Genomic DNA, 20331 nt, shown 5'->3' with positions numbered 1-20331 from the left:
TGTTCTTCCTCCGATGAGACCTCTCAGGAACTGAGTACTGAATGGGGCTGAGGCTTCACTAAACATCCTCCTCACCACACAAATAGCCTGCCAGCACAGCAGCTACGAGGTAGAAACCACAGACTGACACTAAACATCCTCCTCACCACACAAATAGCATGCCAGCACAGCAGCTACGAGGTAGAAACCACAGACTGACACTAAACATCCTCCTCACCACACAAATAGCCTGCCAGCACAGCAGCTACGAGGTAGAAACCACAGACTGACACTAAACTGGGTCATTCCTGTCCAGACCATTACGTAACAGTTCATATCATTTCAGGGCCCCGTTTCTCAAAAACTAAAACTACCGGCGCCCATAGGGTGCTGCCAAGTGTAATTCTTCTCGTGAGTTTTCCGTTCGCCTGTCCAAGAGCAGAAGAAACATTATTCTCAGAATAAACATACCAGATAGATAGGCTGCCATGTTACGCATCAGGGTTGGTAACAGAGTTACGTTCAGACTCGGGAGGTGTTGGGCTGAGAGAGAAGTTGTTCATCCTCAGATGGTTAGCATGGTCTGTATGCAACATGGCCTAACGCTCTTTACACAACAATCACATTTCCTTCCAAGGAAACACACATAGTGTACAGATCCAGTGGGCCTTTCTGCTCTTCACAGATATTTAATCAAACGTAGTGGGCCTGTGCATTAAGGCTTACACTTCAAATATTTGCCTACAGGCAGTTCCTTGTTCACCATGACATCTTGACAAATTCTACAGACTGGTGACGGCTCAATCCTAACCCAGCCTCCAGCCTAACCCAGCCTCCAGCCTAACCCAACCTCCAGCCTAACCCAGCCTCCAGCCTAACCCAGCCTCCAGCCTAACCCAGCCTCCAGCCTAACCCAGCCTCCAGCCTAACCCAGCCTCCAGCCTAACCCAGCCTCAAGCCTAACCCAGCCTCCATCCTAACCCAGCCTCCATCCTAACCCAGCCTCCATCCTAACCCAGCCTCCATCCTAACCCAGCCTCCATCCTAACCCAGCCTCCAGCCTAACCCAGCCTCCAGCCTAACTCAGCCTCCATCCTAACCCAGCCTCACCAGGACTGATAACAATGTGTGAGATGTTCACAAACTCATACAGACAGTTATTGATTTTTTTCCCGCCTCATTGTGTTGCAGTCTGTTTTCAGAACACGGTTTCCTTTCCCAGGCTGAGGGGACGTGAGCGGGCTACCCCCTGCCAGTAATGCTGTGGGGTCACATTTTTTCACAGGTCGTGGTATGCGGCTCCTGAACGCGCAGGATGTTAGGCAATAGAGAAGACATATCCTTGCCTGACCTCAGAAGGGCGTTTTTTGTCATGGTAGGGCTGCACGATATGGGCAAAACAACAAAATAATTGTATTATTGCGATTGTGATTTGGCTTGTGATAAAAATCCAAACACTTGGATAAAATGTTAGAATCATAGAAAAATCATTATTTATTTTTTTTAAATAAAGTGGACCGCAGCATCGTTCTTGTTTGGAACAATCGGTTGACTGCATTTGACCTAACAGAACAGAGTGCAAACGTAGTGGATGTAAGAGGAGGAACTGCGATCCTTGAGTGACAGGGCAAGCCTTGGTGCGATCCTTGAGTGACAGGGCAAGCCTTGGTTCGATCCTTGAGTGACAGGGCAAGCCTTGGTTCGATCCTTGAGTGACAGGGCAAGCCTTGGTGTGTGTGGAAAGCAGCCGCAGGAGAAAAACAGGAGTAAACTTTAAAAACGGATGTTACACACGGCTGAGTGGCATTTCAAAATATTGCATGTGATATGGATATTGAACATGTCCGTATTGCGATTTCGATATAAAATCGATTCATTGTGCAGCCCTACCTCATGGTAGCCTATATGTGGACACCAGAGAATTAGATTTCAAGATGATCTCAGCTCCCTACCAGAAGCTCCAGCATATTAGGGAGGATATATGTCATTACTCTTGAACTTTAGGGATTTACTGTCAGAATTTGATAATCCTGGCCTCTCCTGCGCTGACTCACTGACTTATTATAGACAGCCTGTATTGTACACAAACCACCCAGCATTGAATGTGTAACCCTCCATCCCCAACCTCCGTGGACACTGACCTGTAGTACCGGGACTGGAGGTACGTGGAGCACACAGCCTTGGACACGTGGCTGGCTGAGCCAAAGTCTATCACCTTCACCCTGTAGGGCTGCCCGACAGGGTCCACCAGCATAATGTTCTCCGGCTTTAGGTCCGCGTGGATCAGACCCATGGTCTTCAACTTCTTCAGGGCCGTGGCCACCTGCTGCAGCACGGGCCGGATCACCTTCAGCGGCAGCGGGCTGAACTTGTTCTGCTTGAGGAAGTCATAGAGGTTCTGCTCCAGCATCTCAAACACCAGGCACGTGTGGCTGCGGTGCTGGAAGCACTCGAAGGCCCGCACCAGGTTGTGCTCATCCGCGTTCTCCCCGCTCAGTCGGGCTAGAATGCCCACCTCGATCTGGCCCTGGCGTGCGTATGACGGGTGGTTCTTCAGGATCTTCACCGCCACCACCTCCCCAGTACCCCTCTTCCAGCACTTTACCACCTGTCCGAAGGTGCCGCGGCCCAGGAAGTCCAGCACCTCGTACGTGTTCTTCATGGAGCACAGGACCTCGTGCTGCACCAGCTGGTAGTCCCCGTCACCACCTCCTGCTCCGCCCGCCGCTCCCTGTTTGGTTGGGGGTCCTCCTCCGCCCCCTACAGCCGTGGGCGCGGGCAACCCAGCTGGATTCCCCCCATTGGTCGTTTGCATCATGGCTGGCAACATGGACAGGTCCTCCACTATCTGCATGGTGCTCCCGCGGTTATCAAGCTCCTCGCTCTTACGTTTCAGCCCACATCGCTGAGCGCTGTCGGCCAAGTTCAAACCTCCACAATCGCCCTCTTCCCAGTCACCTTCTGTCTCTTCCTTCCTACCTCTTCCTCCTCTACCTTCCTCCCCCCTTCCCCCTCCTCCTGTCGCTCCACTACTGCTGCCTCCCCCGTCTCTGTCCGTCTGCTCCTGCCCCTTGCCCTGCCTGGGGACTGGCCCTGTGTCCTGGGGCTGCTGGGCCTCCGCCGGGCCTGTTCCTCCTGTTCCGTTCTGCTTTCTTCGTACCCCACGCACTGCCACCGTCTGTACAGGGAACTCCTGCCCACCGCCACACGTTCTCTCGCCCGCTGCAGAGTCTCGGATTGCAAAGGAGGGAGCGAGTCTGATCGGGTGCGCTATGCCAAGGGTTCTGCCGTTCAGAGAAGTCCGCGGTTGGGCTCTCTCATGGTACACACAGCTGCTGGGCTCCACTTTGACTTTCTTCACGCTGCAAAAGGCACTAGTCTGGATTTGATAAATGTGTGGTGGGTAGATCCAGACTTGTGAGGCCATACCTGGACAGAGACATTCAAAAGAGGAGAAAGACAACATTAGCATATTATCAAAGCTTGATCAACCTACTTAGTGAACGTCGTTTTGATGCTCACACCCACACAACATCATCTAAAATATTAAACACCAACTGTAAAGGTTCTAACTATATCGTTAATGCAAAGAGTAGTGTGAAAGGTCAAAGTGTCCTATGGTAATCAATTTCACCACGAACATGACATAATGTGATTTCAGTTAGGTCAACGAGGTAAGTGGCTATGAGGGGATGTCAATTCAAATAAAATGACACTGGGCCTAAATAAATGTAGGTGTATTGTCATGTCATCCTGTTGGATGAGAAAGTCCAGTCTGCATAGTGATATAAAAAGACCATGTCAACAATTGACTGGAGGCTGTCGATTGGCTGATTGATTTGCATAGTGAAAAGAAAAGGTGACCTTTCCAGTTGTTCTGTACAAGCTGCACACACACACACACACACACACACACACCTGTGGTAACAAACTCTTCACTATACAGGCTAGCCTAATAACGTGGTAACAAACTCTTCACTATACAGGCTAGCCTGATAACGGGCAGATATCCTCCTGTTTTTATCCTTCTGATTAAATATTTTCTTCAGAAACACAAGACGGAAGCGTCAGCGGCTTCACTGCTGCATTTGTGCTCGTAATGGAAGGCTTTACACCATGGTGCCATTACTCAAGAGAACGATGGAAAAGTACTGGGAGGGGGACAGTTTTTCCAAAGCCTGCTCACTCTGAATGTTTGCATGTGCAATTGCATAATAGCAACACAAAATTCAGCAACACAGCCCCTCCATTAAGACAGCATGAATGGAGATAAGGGCATTGGCAAGATTTTGTCTTGTTATATTTGCTGAGTTCAGCAAGAACAACCAGAGGCTTCCACACTGCTCTCATAATGACACTTGCATCACTCAAGGGATGACATCACAGCTGACCTTTAGCCCGTTATTACAACCCCACACCAAACACCTCTGCAGAAAGAAACCACACTCCCACCACAGCCAGAGACACCATGCTGACCAATCAAGCGCCTAGCAGAGGGAAGAAGATACGCTCCGGTAGAGTGTTCTAGAACACCCTCACCATTCTGCCCTCATCCACTGGAGCCCCCCTACCACCTCCACCGTAGGGTATGACTAACTTCTCAAAAAGGTTTGGATGACCTTTCCCTGCCGTTAACATGTATCCCACAGTGGGTCTCTAGGCAACCGATGTGTTCGAAGAGAGTCTCAGAGAGTAGTGGGGAGGGGGGGGCAGAGCCCTAGCATCAGGTCTTCATGCCAGCCAGCTCCTCTCACATTACACAACTCCGAGAGGAATGCTCCTCCCTCACCCCCCGCTCTCATTTTGAGAGAAAAAAGAAAAACAAGAAGCAATGCCATCCCAGCGAATACCATGGAAAACATTTGGAAATTGGATGAGGTCTTTGGGCTTGGGCTAGTGAGGGACTAGGATAACGCCATACGTTTTTATTACAATTCTGTGGGATTTTTGGGGGGGGGTCTAAAGAGAGGTGGCAGCTGTGGCGGGCAGCAGGGCACCCTGGCACAGTGACCTTATCAGAATAGCTGTCCGTGTGCCCTGCCGGAGAGCCCGCCACCTACTTCCTTTCATCTGGAGCCCGTCCAGTGACATCAAAGTGGCTCTTCCCTGTTGGCTCTGACTATAAATCAACGGTGCATTCACCTTGACGGATTTAGATGCAGAGCCTCGTCGCTAGACTGCTACAGCTTCCAAAAGACAACCCACTGCCTCACAAATAACAAGACTGTGGGTGGTGAGTCACAGACAGGGGCACACTGTCGAGTAGACAGCACCTCTCCTAAATGAGAAGAAAATAATTGTTCCCAAATTACACCTTCCAGATTTAGTGGAAGGAGCTATAATTACAGGTGCCAAATGAAAGAACAAACACCTCGCTCTCAAGTCCCCAACTTTTCAACGATAGCAGGCACATGAGGCTCAATAGCCAAGAATCAGCACTAACTTTTCATAGTCATTGCCTACCTGTCTTCACTCTCATTCTCCTCCATGTTAGGAGATGTTGTCCTCTCTCTGAAGTTCAGTCAGGCACACCCTGATGATTCCCTCCCATGGGAGTTAATAGGACGGGCGGAGAGCTACAGTATACAGTCTGCCTGGGTTGTGCTCAGCAGCAGCAGTGCAAAGCCAAAGGGAACTTCAGAAGTGCGCACTATTCAACAGGCTGCAATCACGTGCTCGCAGAAAGGGGAGCCTGCCAATTCCTGACTCGCTAGACTGACTAGGCAGGCAACACTGGGTAGCTTCTGGACTGCTGGTTGTTTCAGCTTTTCTACACACACCTTTTAGGCTTTAGCTTTATTCAGAGGTTGGCCTTGCTGTAGCAGGCCAATCGGAGAGGTTGGCCTTGCTGTAGCAGGCCAATCGGAGAGGTTGGCCTTGCTGTAGCAGGCCAATCGGAGAGGGAATTTTCAAAATAAGAGCTTAACAAAATATTGTTAATAATAGTGTGCTGCTATCTTCCAGTCACTAATGCAGGGGTGTCAAACTCATTCCACGGAGGGCCTAGTGTTCCCTTTCAATTAAGACCTAGATAGACCGGTGAGGGGAGTTTCATAACTAATTAGTGACATTAATCCATCACAATCAAGTACAAAGGAGGGAAAACCCCAAAATTGAAGGCCCACTGTGGAATGAGTTTGACACATGTGCACTAATGTGATGAGGCACAGATTAGGGTAAGGTTGGTCAGAATAAGACCAAGTAACCCTTTTCCATCAACATAGTGTTCAGAACAAGCTCAAACTAGAGTGGTAGGGTGAGAACAGGAAATGGCTTTTGGTCCTGGTGGCCTACAAGTTGAGACTAACCCAGTTCCTAACAGTGCAATCAATGATTACGTAATCTAACAAGTAACTCAGATGCGTTTAGTTTTGAATGACGGTGTCACATCAGTTGGCACCACAACAAGGCTTTCAGTCAGAGAATTAAGACAGGTCATTAAACAAAACTAGAGACAATTCCATTTTGAATAGGCCATTTCAAATCCAATTGAAATATTCCCTGTTTGGCCTTTCCATTATGGAAATGTCCCAAAGGAACGCTCCATTAAATTCCTGAATTGAAATGAACGCACATGGAATCCACCCCAACTGTGGTTGTTGCTTGTCATGACTGGCAGAAAGCAGCTTGGTCCTAAGAGAAGGCCATCGAGCTCTCAGCAGTTGTGTTGTGTCACCACAGAGAACACTCATCATTGTGTGCACCATGTCCTGCTGTTCCTACAGTATGGAAAACAACCAAATCGCCCAGTAATCAGCAACACATCAATACTGGCCGCTCCACTCTCCTAATGTTCTGTATAGCCAGCCGATGACGTTAGACCTCAGCAACTGACACAGTCAAACCCTGATACAGATAAGGTTATCTAAAACGTTAACCAACCTTTACCCCTCCTTCAACTCCAGCCATAGACAAACTACCGCCATACTATACATGATCTCTGCTCTGCCAAGAAGGGAGAGGCTAGTCATAACCTGCATGGGTTAGGTGACTGCACAGGCCCACTGAGTATTACATAGGCCATCACATCCATCTCAGGCAGGAGAGCGCTAGCTTACAGGACATTATGCTGCTCTCCTCATTTAGCCCCCCGGGGCAGGAGCAGACAGGTCGGCGGTGCTTTCTGGAAGAAAAGGAGAAGAAAAAAACTCTCCATTTCTCAAAAGAACATTTGACTCCCTGCGCCCTGTCGCTGACAGTGGCAGACCATTACTGCCTGAACGAAGGATGAAAGAGAAAACAAACAGATGCTAGGAGGGTGAGACTGGACTGCTGTGGAGCCTGAGGTAGTAGCTCTGGTGCAAGATAGATAGCGCTCCAGGAAGGGTGGTGTCCAGTTTACTGGCCTGATTAGCGGCCCACGCTGTGCAAATATTAACCCAGCGGCCATCCCAGTGTCTGTCTGACCAACACCAGTGACTGGGAGAGGTACAGAGGGAGCGAGAGGCTAAATAGCTGCTCTGCTTACATAAATACACAGAACATAGGAAACACAACTGGGCTCCTCAAAACAACTGTCAACCACTGTGGCAGAACAGTGGATCTGTTGAGATTAAAACACATAAAGTAAAGGAATAAAAGCAAAAAACATCCCAAAGTTTAATGCTCGGCCGAACTGTCAATCACTAGGCCTAATTTAGACTAATGGTAAAATCCCTCTCAGCTGACAGAGTTGGGTTAAATGATGTCTTCACTCTAAAAGATGTAGCCTGTGTCGTCCGTTTAGACAAAGTACTGACCGTTTCACACGAGCAGCGAAGCCTCCAGTCTCCCCGGTCTGAATGAGACCATGTGGTGGAAAAACACAGCAATCCTTGGCTGCACTCGGGCTAACTGCTCAAATCCCCTGGCTTCCGCTTACTCAGACAACAAAGTTTCCAGAATCCTTCTTCAAGAAACCGGCAGACATTTAAAAGAGAAGAAAACATGCGTAAAGTCCGACCACAGGAAATGCGGGGCTGTCACAAACCACTGCGGAGGGCCCAGCCTCCTCCAGAAAACCTGCTTAACGGAAAGCACCACACAGGCTGTGTTGATAACAACGGTAGGTCTGTGAGCCACCGCTCCAGCCCCTATTCTGAGCAGGCAGATAAGGCCTGTCCTATTCCTCCGACTGCTCTACACAATCAGGCCCTATGGTGCCGTTTGGTGACAGGGCACCGAGAACCAGGCCTTTGAGACACAATAATGCTATCAAGCAGCGACCATTTTCTCTCTAAATGGGCTTTTTGTGTGAAACATCAAACTGATAAGCTAGCAGAGCTATAAGTGGACAGTGTATACTCCCGTTCTTAAACACCCTTCCCCTCTTTAACAGTGGTCGAAGGCTTCTGGGACAAAAGGCGACTGATGACGACTGGAGGCTCTTTAATTTAGCAGAGCCTACAGAGTGTCAGCTGCAGGGCCCTGGATATTATTACCTCCTGAAGCCCGATACGCCCCCGTCGTCATGTTACATCACTCAGAGCTGCTGGGGGTTTTCAGCAGCCTTCAGCTCAAAGTAATTGCACATAGTTGACCTTTGAACCAGGCGGGAATTAAATTGAGGGGTCGAAAAAAATAAAGACAACACACCTGTCCTCAGACCAAATGCCCCAGTGAGGGGAGAGGAAGAAACTGTTTTGCCCGAGATGTGAAAAGGAGCTGGGCGCGAGAACTATAACAGCCCATACTGGTGGAAAAACGAATTAAACTAATTGTGGAAAACACATCGCCATGTTAAGGAGCGCAGGTAGGCTTAGTTGGGATTGATGCAGTAACAGGGTGCAAAGACACCCCGACTTTAAGAAAGCCTACCCTAGGGGATGTTCTCCACATGGGCTTCCTTGAGGTTTGATTCATTTGGGGATCTAGGCCTTTAGAAAGCACATCTCTCTAGCTTGTCCCACACACCAGTTATATTGCAAGCACAACCAAAATGTCAGTGGACCTGTTGGTTGGGGAAGAGAATGTGTAGTACACAGTTCTGCCACACAGTAAAAGTCAATTTGGCTCTCCAACTCTACAGGTCAAGCTGTGCCAGGCACCCCTGGCTCTAGCCCGCCCCAGGCTCTAGCCCGCCCCAGGCTCTAGCCCGCCCCAGGCTCTAGCCCACCCCAGGCTCTAGCCCACCCCAGGCTCTAGCCCACCCCTGGCTCTAGCCCACCCCAGGCTCTAGCCCACCCCTGGCTCTAGCCCACCCCTGGCTCTAGCCCACCCCTGGCTCTAGCCCACCCCTGGCTCTAGCCCACCCCTGGCTCCTCAATGTATGTGCCGTGGAAGAACCCTTCAGCAGCAAACAGAAGAACAGAGAAAACAGGAACGAGGCTGTAATTTCACTTAGAAAAGAAATGAACCCCAAGACCAAACAAATTCCTCTAAAAGTTGGCTACATTTGGATCTATCTTATAAAGTGTTTCTTTATTTACGTTTTCTATATGTTGTAAGCAATAAAAAAAACATATAAAGATGTGTTTCATTAGTAAAGGCCTTCGGGCTTTCAGCATCTTGTCAGGATCAAGGAGATAAGATACTGGGCCTGACAAAGCAAAGAAACAGTGCAGGAGTCTCAGAGAATTCCTCTCATAAAAGACTGGAGGAACATTTCAGCTGAAAACGCTCTCTCAGGGGACAGTCCATCAACAACTGTCCAGCATCTCAACCCTGAGTGACTAGAGAACGACACCCAGATACCTTCCCAGAATATATCCCTGGCCTAAAATGTTATCATGATGTCTATCAGACTTTGGACATTGCTTTTGCTTATGTTCCTATAATCCAACTCAACATAACGCAAAAATGAGTTTCTCACCTCGGAACCATGTTTGGCTCGGACTCAAGTTCAGCACATAATCATAAAGGCAAAGCCCTTTGTAAAACCCAGTCAACCCATGGAGGATTTCATTCTGGTGCTCCAAATCTAAAACAGATGACGTGTAACGTGGTCAACACCACATGCTCAGATAGACTATCCTGCCTGTAGACCATCCATCTGCTGTCCTCCCTGGCAAGACAGCAGAGACTCAGAGGCTGTCCGTCTCACCGCTGACACTACACCAGATGCTTAGTGGCTGGATGCCCAACACACGGACACAGGTGCAGTAACCCTACACTACTCAGCATCCTAGGTGTACCCTGAAATGGAGCACCTGGACACCCCAGCAGTGACTACCTCAACTACAAAACACCTGAAGAAGGACTAATAGGTTACTGATGGTTACACAACCACTTGCAGCTTATTTAGGCCCATCAGTCACAGTTGGGTTTTTTAGGCCCATCAGTCACAGTTGCCTTATCTATCCTCTTTGAATTTAAATTAGAATTTAAGTAGCTGGTTAGACTGTAAACTCTCCTTCCAGATTCACATTAAGCATCTCCAATCCAAAATTACATCTAGAATCGGCTTCCTATTTCACAACAAAGCATCCTTCACTCATGCTGCAGACGATGTCAATTATAAAATAGACTGCGCTGTGCAGTCTATCACAGCGCCATCCGTTTTGTCACCAAAGCCGCATATAATACCCACCACTGCGACCTGTACAGCCTCGTTGGCTGGCCCTCGCTTCATACTCGTCGCCAAACCCACTGGCTCCAGGTCATCTACAAGTCTTTGCTAGGTAAAGCCCCGCCTTATCTCAGCTCACTGGTCACCATAGCAGCACCCACCCATAGCACACGCTCCAGCAGGTATATCTCACTGGTCACCCCCAAAGCCAATTCCTCCTTTGGCCGCCTCTCCTTCCAGTTCTCTGCTGCCAATGACTGGAACGAACTGCAAAAATCACTGAAGCTGGAGACTCATATCTCCCTCACTAGCTTTAAGCACCAGCTGTCAGAGCAGCTCATAGATCACTGCACCTGTACATAGCCCATCTGTAAACAGTCTATTCAACTACCTCATCCCCATACTGTATTCATTTATCTTGCTCCTTTGCACCCCAGTATCTCTACTTGCACATTCATCTTCTGCACATCTACCATTCCAGTGTTTAATTGCTGTATTGTAATTACTTCACCACCGTGGCCTATTTATTGCCTTACCTCTCTTATCCTACCTCATTTGCACATGCTGTATATAGATTTTTCTACTGTATTATTGATTGTGTTTGTTTATTCCATGTGTAACTGTGTTGTATGTGTCGAACTGCTTTGCTTTATCATGGCCAGGTCGCAGTTGTAAATGAGAACCTGTTCTCAACTAGCCTACCTGGTTAAACAAAGGTGAAATAACATTAAAAAATAAAATAAATTCCTTCATCCAGTTTACACCATGTGACTTGTGGTAGATCAGTACAGAATGGGACAGTTAATCACAGTGGTGTAAGGTATTTCAGAAAAAAGACTTTAAAGCACTACTTAAGTCGTTTGCTGGGTATCTGTACTTTGCTTTACTAGCCCATCCAATCTACCTCATCCCCATACTGTATTTATTTATTAATCTTGATCCTTTGCACCCCAGTATCTCCACTTGCACATTCATCTTCTGCACATTCTACCATTCTAGTGTTTAATTGCTATATTGTAATTACTTCGCCACTATGGCCTATTTATTGCCTTAGTTCCCTTATCTTACCTCATTTGCACTCACTGTATATAGACTTTTTGTTTTCTTTTTTTCTACTGTATTATTGACTGTATGTTTTGTTTATTCCATGTGTAACTCTGTTTTGTTGTATGTGTTGAACTGCTATGCTTTATCTTGGCCAGGTCGCAGTTGCAAATGAGAACTTGTTCTCAACTAGCCTACCTGGTTAAATAAAGGTTAAATAAAAATAAATGTTTTTTTAAATTGCATTGGAATATAAAATACATTTCTGAGTAGACTACTAGACTTTCAAACTCTGTGTCTATTCAGTAATTAGGAGTGAACCACTAAGGGTCTGGGCAAGCATGTGTCCTATGCCTCTTCAAACACTATGGTCATATGGGTTTTTATGGGCTTGTCTTGTGAATGGAGGACTGCTAAAACAGACAGCCTTAAGGGCACAGATAAAGCATCATGAGGTCCCGTGCTCCAGAACATAGAGGCTTTATCTAACAGCATGGACAGTCACATTCAACAGTCACAGCAGAATGACGTGGCGTGTTTTGAGTGATTGAGTGGTCACGTGGCACAAACACAGCAGCAAGTCCCTTCCAAAATGTACTACTACTGGCTAATAAACGCTAATGGATAAACAAAAGCTGATGTGCAACAAACTGCGTACAGTGTGCCTCACTTAGAGACAGGGGAGACCAACAAATTGAGTGCAGGGCAGGTCAATACAGGGCGGTGACACACTGACACTGGTCCAATCTGCCTCAACGGGAGAGAACAGTCAGACGCTCAACCTACAGGCTTATGTAGACACTGGTGGGTGTGGTGCTTCTGTACGCATTAAGGACCATATGACCTCCACCTTTCCAGCCACCTTAGACCCATTACAATTCACATATCACCTCCACCTTACCAGCCACCTTAGACCCATTACAATTCACATATCACCTCCACCTTACCAGCCACCTTAGACCCATTACAATTCACATATCACCTCCACCTTACCAGCCACCTTAGACCCATTACAATTCACATATCACCTCCACCTTACCAGCCACCTTAGACCCATTACAATTCACATATCACCTCCACCTTACCAGCCACCTTAGACCCATTACAATTCACATATCACCTCCACCTTACCAGCCACCTTAGACCCATTACAATTCACATATCACCTCCACCTTACCAGCCACCTTAGACCCATTACAATTCACATATCACCTCCACCTTACCAGCCACCTTAGACCCATTACAATTCACCTCAACATATGCACAGACAACGCAATCACTGCTGCACTGCACACTGCCCTATCCCACCTGGACAAGAGAAATACCTATGTAAGGATTCTGTTCATCGACTACAGCTCAGCATTCAACACCATAGTACCCTCCAAGCTCATCGCTAAGCTCAGAGCCCTGGGTCTGAACCCCTCTGTGTGCAACTGGGTCCTGGACTTCCTGATGGGCCGACTCCAAGTGGTGACGGTAGCCAACAACACCTCCACCAGGCTGATCATCAAGACGCTCAGCCTCCTGCTTTACTCATGACAGCGTGGTCACGCACATCTCCAACTCAATCATCAAGTTTGCTGACGACACAACAGTGGTAGACTTGATTACCAACAACGATGAGAGCCTACAGGGAGGATGTGAGCTCTGGCAGAGTGGTGCCAAGAAAATAACCTCTACCTCAACAACTAAGCAGCTGATCATGAACTACAGGAGGCAGCGGAGAGAACACGCCCCCATCCACATCAACAGAGAGGGTCAAAAGTTTAAAATTCCTCTGAGTGAACATCACTGACAACCTAAGAACCTCACAAACTTTCACAGATGAACCACTGAGAACATCTTGTCAGGCTGTACGCATCATCACCAACGCATCACTGGAGCCACAAGGCCTGCCCTCCAGGACATCTACAGCAATCGGTATCACAGGAAGGCCAAGAAGATCATCAAGAGCCTCAGCCACCCAAGCCACGGCCTGTTCACCCCGCTACCATATAGAAGCCGTAGACAATACAGGTGCATGAAAGGTCGGACGGAGAAACAACTTCTGGGTCACTTACAAAATGGACATTTGACCCATATTTTTTTTTTATAAAAAATGTCCTCTGATCACAGATTAGGATCTGTACTTATTTATTTCATAATTATTATTTTTGGATCAGATATTATGCATTTTACCACAATTTATACAAAATTCTCTTACCGCAACAGTCCAAAAAAGTAATGAACAAATCAATTTCTAATATGTTTTAACATTGCTCCCTTAAAAGGCCCGAGTTAAAACAAACACTGAAAATACACATATTTTAAAAAAAATATTTGACCTTTCACCAAATTTCAGCTTTTTAGCCATTTTGGTAATGAGAAGGCCTAGTGGGGTAAAGGGGGTGTTTGAGAATAAAAACATAATTCTGGAGGAATACAAGCAAATTAATTAACTTCACTTCTAATACTCCTCTAGATGATGCATCATGGGTGAATAAACATTTATTTAAAAACTGATTGGAATTTTTACAGGAATGAGATGTCCACTTTGTTTGTAGGTAATAATTATAGTTTAATGTCAACTTTAATTAGTATACAATTTTTATGATTTACAGCAAAACATTGTGTTTTATTTAATAAGTTAGATTTTTCTAAAATAAAATTGTATAAAATTGACCTAAAATTTTATCCGTACGCATTTCAGTAATGATAATTTGGTGTGAAAATGTACAAAATTCAGGCAAAAATGTAAAATGTATTTAAAAGAAGACATTGTCAAAAACTAGGCGTCTTAATCCTGAGAATGATAGTTGATTTTTGCAGATGCGTCATGGTTTTGTAACTCAATTGCCTACAGAAATGTTTAAAACGGGTTTCACGAGAATCACCATTCTATCTCCAGGCCATTAGACTGTTAAACAGTCACCACTAGCCGGCCTCCGCCCAGTACCCGACCCTGAACCTTAGCTGGCTAGAACAGTGACTACCAACTGGTACTCTAGCTTGCACCTTAGAGGCTGCTGCCCTATGTACATAGAGTCATTGAATACTGGTCATTTTAATAAATGTTTACTTACTTTATATGTATATAGTGTATTCTAGTAATGGATCATCCTATATAACAACTACTCCTGTACACACCTTTTATTCATATACTGTCCACACACACTCTTCGGGAAGTATTCAGACCCCTTTCCCCACATTTTGTTACGTTACAGCCTTATTCTAAAATGTATTAAATTAAATTTTCCCCCTCAATCTACACACAATACCCCATAATGACAAAGCGAAAACTGTTCGTGTGTGCTAATTTACTAAAAATAAAAAACAGAAATACCTTATTTACATAAGTATTCAGACCCTTTGCTATGAGACTTGAAATTGAGCTTAGGTGCATCCTGTTTCCATTGATCATCCTTGAGATGTTCCTACAACTTGATAGGAGACCATCTGTGGTAAATTCAATTGATTGGACATGATTTGGAAAGGCACACACCTGTCTTTATAAAAAGGTTCCAGAGCAAACAGTGCAAGTCAAAGCAAAAACCTAGCCATGAGGTCGAAGGAATTGTCCGTAGAGCTCCAAGACAGGATTGCGACTGTCTCGGAGATCTGGGGAAGGGTACCCAAAACATTTATGCAGCATTGAAGGTCCCCAAGAACACAGTGGCCTCCATCATTCTTAAAAGGAAGAAGTTTGCAACCACCAAGACTCTTCCTAGAGCTGGCAACCCGGGGAGAAGGGCTTTGGTCAGGGAGGTCACAAGCTTGTAGGATCATACCCAAGAAGACTTGAGGCTGTAATCACTGCCAAAGGCACTTCAACAAAGTACTGAGTAAAGGGTCTGAATACTTAAGTAAATGTGATATTTCAGTCATTTATTTATTGCAAAAATGTGTTCTTGCCTTGTCATTATGGTGATTGTGTGTAGATTTGAAGGGGGAAAAACAATTTAATCAATTTTAGAATAAGGCTGTAACATAACAAAATGTGGAAAAAGTCAAGGGGTCTGAAAACACTATATCTATCTATCCATCTATGTATAGGCCTATATATTTATATTCCGGTCTCTGACATTTCTCATTCTGATATTTCTTCATTTCTTTATTTTTCTGGATTGTGTGTGTATTGTTTTTGTATTGCTAGGTATTACTGCATTGTTGGAGCTAGAAACAAGCATTGCGTAGCGATAACATCTGCAAATCTGTGTACGCGACCAATAAACGTTGATTTGAAGACACAGGCTGCCCTGTGTCCACACCATGTGTCCACTTCCTTAAGCCACTGTTTGACTTCATACCAGAATGAGCTCAGGGTAAAAAAACAACAGCCTTCTTCCATTAATGCCCAAGGGGTGATAGAGGGGCGGGGTTGAACAAGCACACTCAAAGCAAGATCACGAGTACCACAACTTAATCAAGTATGCTGCTTCAAATCAGGAGACCACGAGATGGTGAGCAAGGCATCATCCCCTTCTCACTCTCCCGAAAGTTGTGCATCCACTCATGCACCGCTTTCAGATTAGTAAAATAAAGAAACAAATCTGATTTTGACTTATTGGGGGGCACGCAGTAGGTGGTAGAGTAAGTATGTGTCAGCAGGGCTTATAGCAACGGCTAATGTTGCTAAACACGCTAATCACCTTAAATGATTAATCTGGGTATTCATTAGCTCTTGTTGTTGCATGAAATAGCACATTGTGAGAACACTTCACTCAAGAGACAAGAAGACTGTTCGGACACCCTGTCCAAACTCTCAAGCTATCACTCTCGCCAGAAAAGGTTGGCTGGCTCAAACCCTGCCAAGAGCAGATTGTCTGACCTTAAAAAAATAAAAATAAGAATCCCATTCATCCTCCATCCAATGCCTCTTACACTACCAACAAGCCTGGGTTTGTGGTACATTTAGTGCCTTCATTAGTTTCTCTCTTAGTACAAATAAAGTGCTGGCAAGGAAGTCACAGAGCAGAGCCCCTTCAACCCTTCTTTAACCGAGATGTTTGTGCTTTTACAAGGGGGGTGGTGGTGAGTTTAAACCAGGCAAGAACAGATATCGATGTCAGACTGGCAGGATCAATGTAAAGTACGCTAGGCCATGAAACAAGAATGTTCATGAAAGTTGTCATTTTTCAGAATGTGTGTCAACACAGGATCAAGAAACGTCTGCCAGGATGTTTTTGGGGGAGTGGGTTGGTTGTTTTGAAGGTGGCATAGAGCCGGGTACATGAGAGGGTTGGAGGAGGGGGAACAAACTGAGTGAGGAAATAACTGCAATTTACCATGTATGCTAATCCCACACACATCTATTTCAACCTCGGATTTTCCCAGTGACAGTGAAGATAAATTGGTCCCTGATCTGCTCTGTTCTTAAATGGCAGACGTGACGATACCCTGGTGACTACTTCTGCATGAGATAATTCCGTGCTTGGAAACAGCAAAGCCTGGTGACGTTTATGAGGGGGTTGCTGTGGGTGAAACTAGATAGCTGACTGTCTGAAACCAACTGGCTGTATTAGAAAAACACCTTTTAGATGCATTGTTAGCCTAATATCACACAGAGAGACAGACCTGTTTAAATAACACCTGATGTGATTTAACTAGCTAGCTACTACGGTATTCAATTACATGTAAACGTTACAGGTATTGGTAAATGGTGAACTTGTCAATATTCTGACAAGTATTGGAGCTATAGGATAATTTTACATTGATGGACATGTCAACACGTACTAGCTAGCCAACAGTTAACTAGTACCGTTAGCTCGGCTTCCTGTCGACAAACTTCTAAATAGCTAACGTTACTGTAGCTAACAACAACAAAAAAGCCCTAACTATAACAAACAAATACAATTCACAGAGTACGCCAGAAATACAACCTACTATTGCTTCCTAGCTGGCTTGCCTTAATTTTTTACATAGCTAACGGTAGATACAACTAATAATTGTAATCATAAAAATGTGCCAAATCTTTTTGCTACATTTTTATCCTTCCAAATAGCATCAAAGAAAATACAACTGACTGCTTACCTTCTTATAGAGTAACAATACGTAGAATCCAGGGCTTCTCTGAACATGTTGTGGACTTAGCTATATACCCATACCATGCAGAGTTTGCCTGCACTGCTGCCATCTTGTCCTGGACAACAGGAGGGGAGACCTCGCTCTCGACAACACCCCCATCTCCCACATTTTAAACTTCAAATAACTTGAGCATATAAAGGTTCAATGACACCAATTTAGCCCAGGATGTAACTCTGCAGTTCAAGTTATTCTCTTGCCTCTTTGGGAGAGAAAGCCCATCTCTGAAAGGGCGTACGTTAGCCCTACTTCCCGAAAGATACTCCCGTTCTGTCTGTCTCCAACATGTCCCTCTGCTCTGTCTAGCCTAGGCTGTGTGAAAAATGTTTGTGAGTTGATGGCATTGAGCTAGACTAGACGAATCAATAGTCGAGCTGCGCGCGCCCAATGAAAAGCGCGTTCACAATGTGGCAGCTGTCAACATGTTTATAATGGGCGACAGGGCCACTCATGCGTAGGATTTGGAGATGCAGTGGTCAAGACAAAAAATATTTTCTTCCCTAAATAACATTAGATTCATATTCTCATAAGCTGTTTTATCTTTCAAATGAATGACAGACGAAATTGCAATGTAGGTGCCTGCTTAAAGTAATATGCTTCAAGACAAGTAATACAGAAACGTCATTAAATTCAAAATTGTCCATACTGATATGCGTTCAAAGATTATACATACCGAAGAAAAATATTTCCGAAGCTTGTCTAAAGGTGTTTCATAATATTTATAATCTATTTCTATTCCAATGGGACTATTACTCACTTGTTCTCCAAATCCATTCTCATGTTTGTTCAGTACGGTTGTGAATGTTTGGCTGATTTCTTTCTAGGTTTACAACTGTGACATGTTACAGAGATGTTCATACTTTTTTGTATTTCTAAATTCCAGCAAAATGTTCACACTTATTTTTTTAATAAAACTTCACCGGTAAAGCAATAACTCAAGTAGAAGTTGTTGTGTAAAATAATGTGTGTTATCTTCTTCGGGTCATACTGTACAATAATCCACAAATGTGTTGATGGTCACCAACTGTATCTTCCTCCAAGGTATTCATTTGAGGAGGGATCATTGATATGCAAGTTACCAAGGAAACTGCCTTCTTCTTTCTCAAAAGGTCCTTCTATAAGCAGTGCGGCTTGGTTGGGTTGTGCTTCGGAGGACGCATGGCTTTCGACCTTCGTCTCTCCCGAGCCCGTACGGGAGTTGTAGCGATGAGACAAGATAGTAATTACTAGCGATTGGATACCACGAAAATTGGGGAGAAAATGGGATAAAATTTATTTAAAAAAAAAAAAAAAAAAAAAAAGGTCCTTCTATAGAACATGTTGTTGTCGATGGTTCCTTATTTGGAATTCAGTGTACATAATGGAAACTGATAAAATGAGTTACATTGACAAATATCAATGGCTGCCATTACCACAGTGACCAACTCCGCAGCACATGAGGCACTGCAGGGAAAGAACGGTTTCAGGGGTTGGAAATACTCTAAAATTGTAATATTCTCTCCTAAAGAAACAGGTGGGCTTGCAATTGGTCTTGTTTTGGACATGGTCTCAGGGAGCAAAACAAAATAAAGCTTGAAGCCCACTCTTTCTGCATGATCAACTCAACGTATCTCCCCATACACCACTGCAGATACACCAATGAAAGGCAGAGACATAAATGTACAAACATCTGACATGCTGCCTTACAATAACACTACAGTATAGGCACATGGACAATATGATTACCATAGCAACTGTTCATGTTTGTCTCAGACATCTTGCTCTGTCCAGCTGTCAGGAACTGCATGACGCATAAAAAGCCATTCACAAAACAACTGTGGAAGATTCTGCAGATTCCCCACACCAAACTAAAGTGAGGCAACATGAAATAACAATTCCCTTTAACCAATCTCTATTTTCATCATGCATTCCAGCTGACATAACTGTTGCACTGATTGATATTGGACAAAGGAAGTGTTCTATGGACTTAGTGTTGAATGGGTTAACAGACTTTAAAAAGTTTGCCATCTCCTGGTGGCAAAGATGAGTCTCCTGTCAGCTGGTCACACATGGCTGGTCAAATGGCTTCATAGTTGTCCCGCTTGTTTTCACATATATTTGGAAAATGACAGAACCATCTGCTTGCCTCATCTGGTCTGGCACTTGAAATAAAATCCTTGAGTATAGCCTGGCTAAGTCTGATTTGGTTGAGTTTTTGACCGATCATCCATGTGCTGGGCACTGCCGGCTAAAGGAGGTTGTCCTGTAGGGGAAAATGTATCATCAACAACAGCTAATGTCTCATTAATTTCTAAACAGCAATGACCAGGCTATAGGCGGCCTTCAAGTCCTGTCCTCACTCAAAGGCCACAATTTATGCTGGTTCACTCTACTCAACACTTTATAGGCCTAGATCAAAATAACTAACTAATTCATGATGTGCTAGATTGCCTTGTCACCTGGCACCTCATTCCATATCAAATGATGATGAGAGGACAGTAGGATCCAGCATCGTGTCCCTCTTGGATTGGAGCTGAAAGACCCTGAATCATAGTGTGGCGAGCCACTGTCTGGAGGTCAGGAGATTAAACTTAATAAGACTGAATAGACAACCCATCTGTCTGATTAGACTTACAGCTCATCCTTAATAACTGTGTCTCTGCTGTTTGCGTTAATGATTGGCATGTCATGGACAAAAAGAGATCTATAAAAATAGAAGATTCAGTGGTGTACCCAAGACTAAGTAAATACATTCACCACAGAGCCAAAACGTAGACAAAGCA

General features: G+C 45.1%; 1 protein-coding gene across 2 annotated transcripts in view; it reads right to left on the bottom strand.

The window, feature by feature from the left end:
* hipk3b (homeodomain interacting protein kinase 3b) overlaps positions 1-17877 on the bottom strand; it is a 79391-nt gene extending 61514 nt beyond the window's left edge. For both annotated transcript variants that reach the window (XM_038995827.1, XM_038995836.1), the window contains exons 1-2: positions 17519-17877; positions 2121-3408 (exon numbers count right to left, since the gene is read on the bottom strand). In XM_038995827.1, the coding sequence (XP_038851755.1) occupies positions 2121-3406 (1286 nt within the window). In that variant the 5' untranslated portion in view covers positions 3407-3408; positions 17519-17877. The remainder of the gene's footprint in view (positions 1-2120; positions 3409-17518) is intronic.
* Positions 17878-20331: the final 2454 nt, after the last annotated feature.

Source organism: Salvelinus namaycush, chromosome 1 (genome assembly GCF_016432855.1).
Source record: "Salvelinus namaycush isolate Seneca chromosome 1, SaNama_1.0, whole genome shotgun sequence".
Taxonomy (NCBI): domain Eukaryota; kingdom Metazoa; phylum Chordata; class Actinopteri; order Salmoniformes; family Salmonidae; genus Salvelinus; species Salvelinus namaycush.
This window is presented reverse-complemented; position numbering and strand designations above follow the sequence as displayed.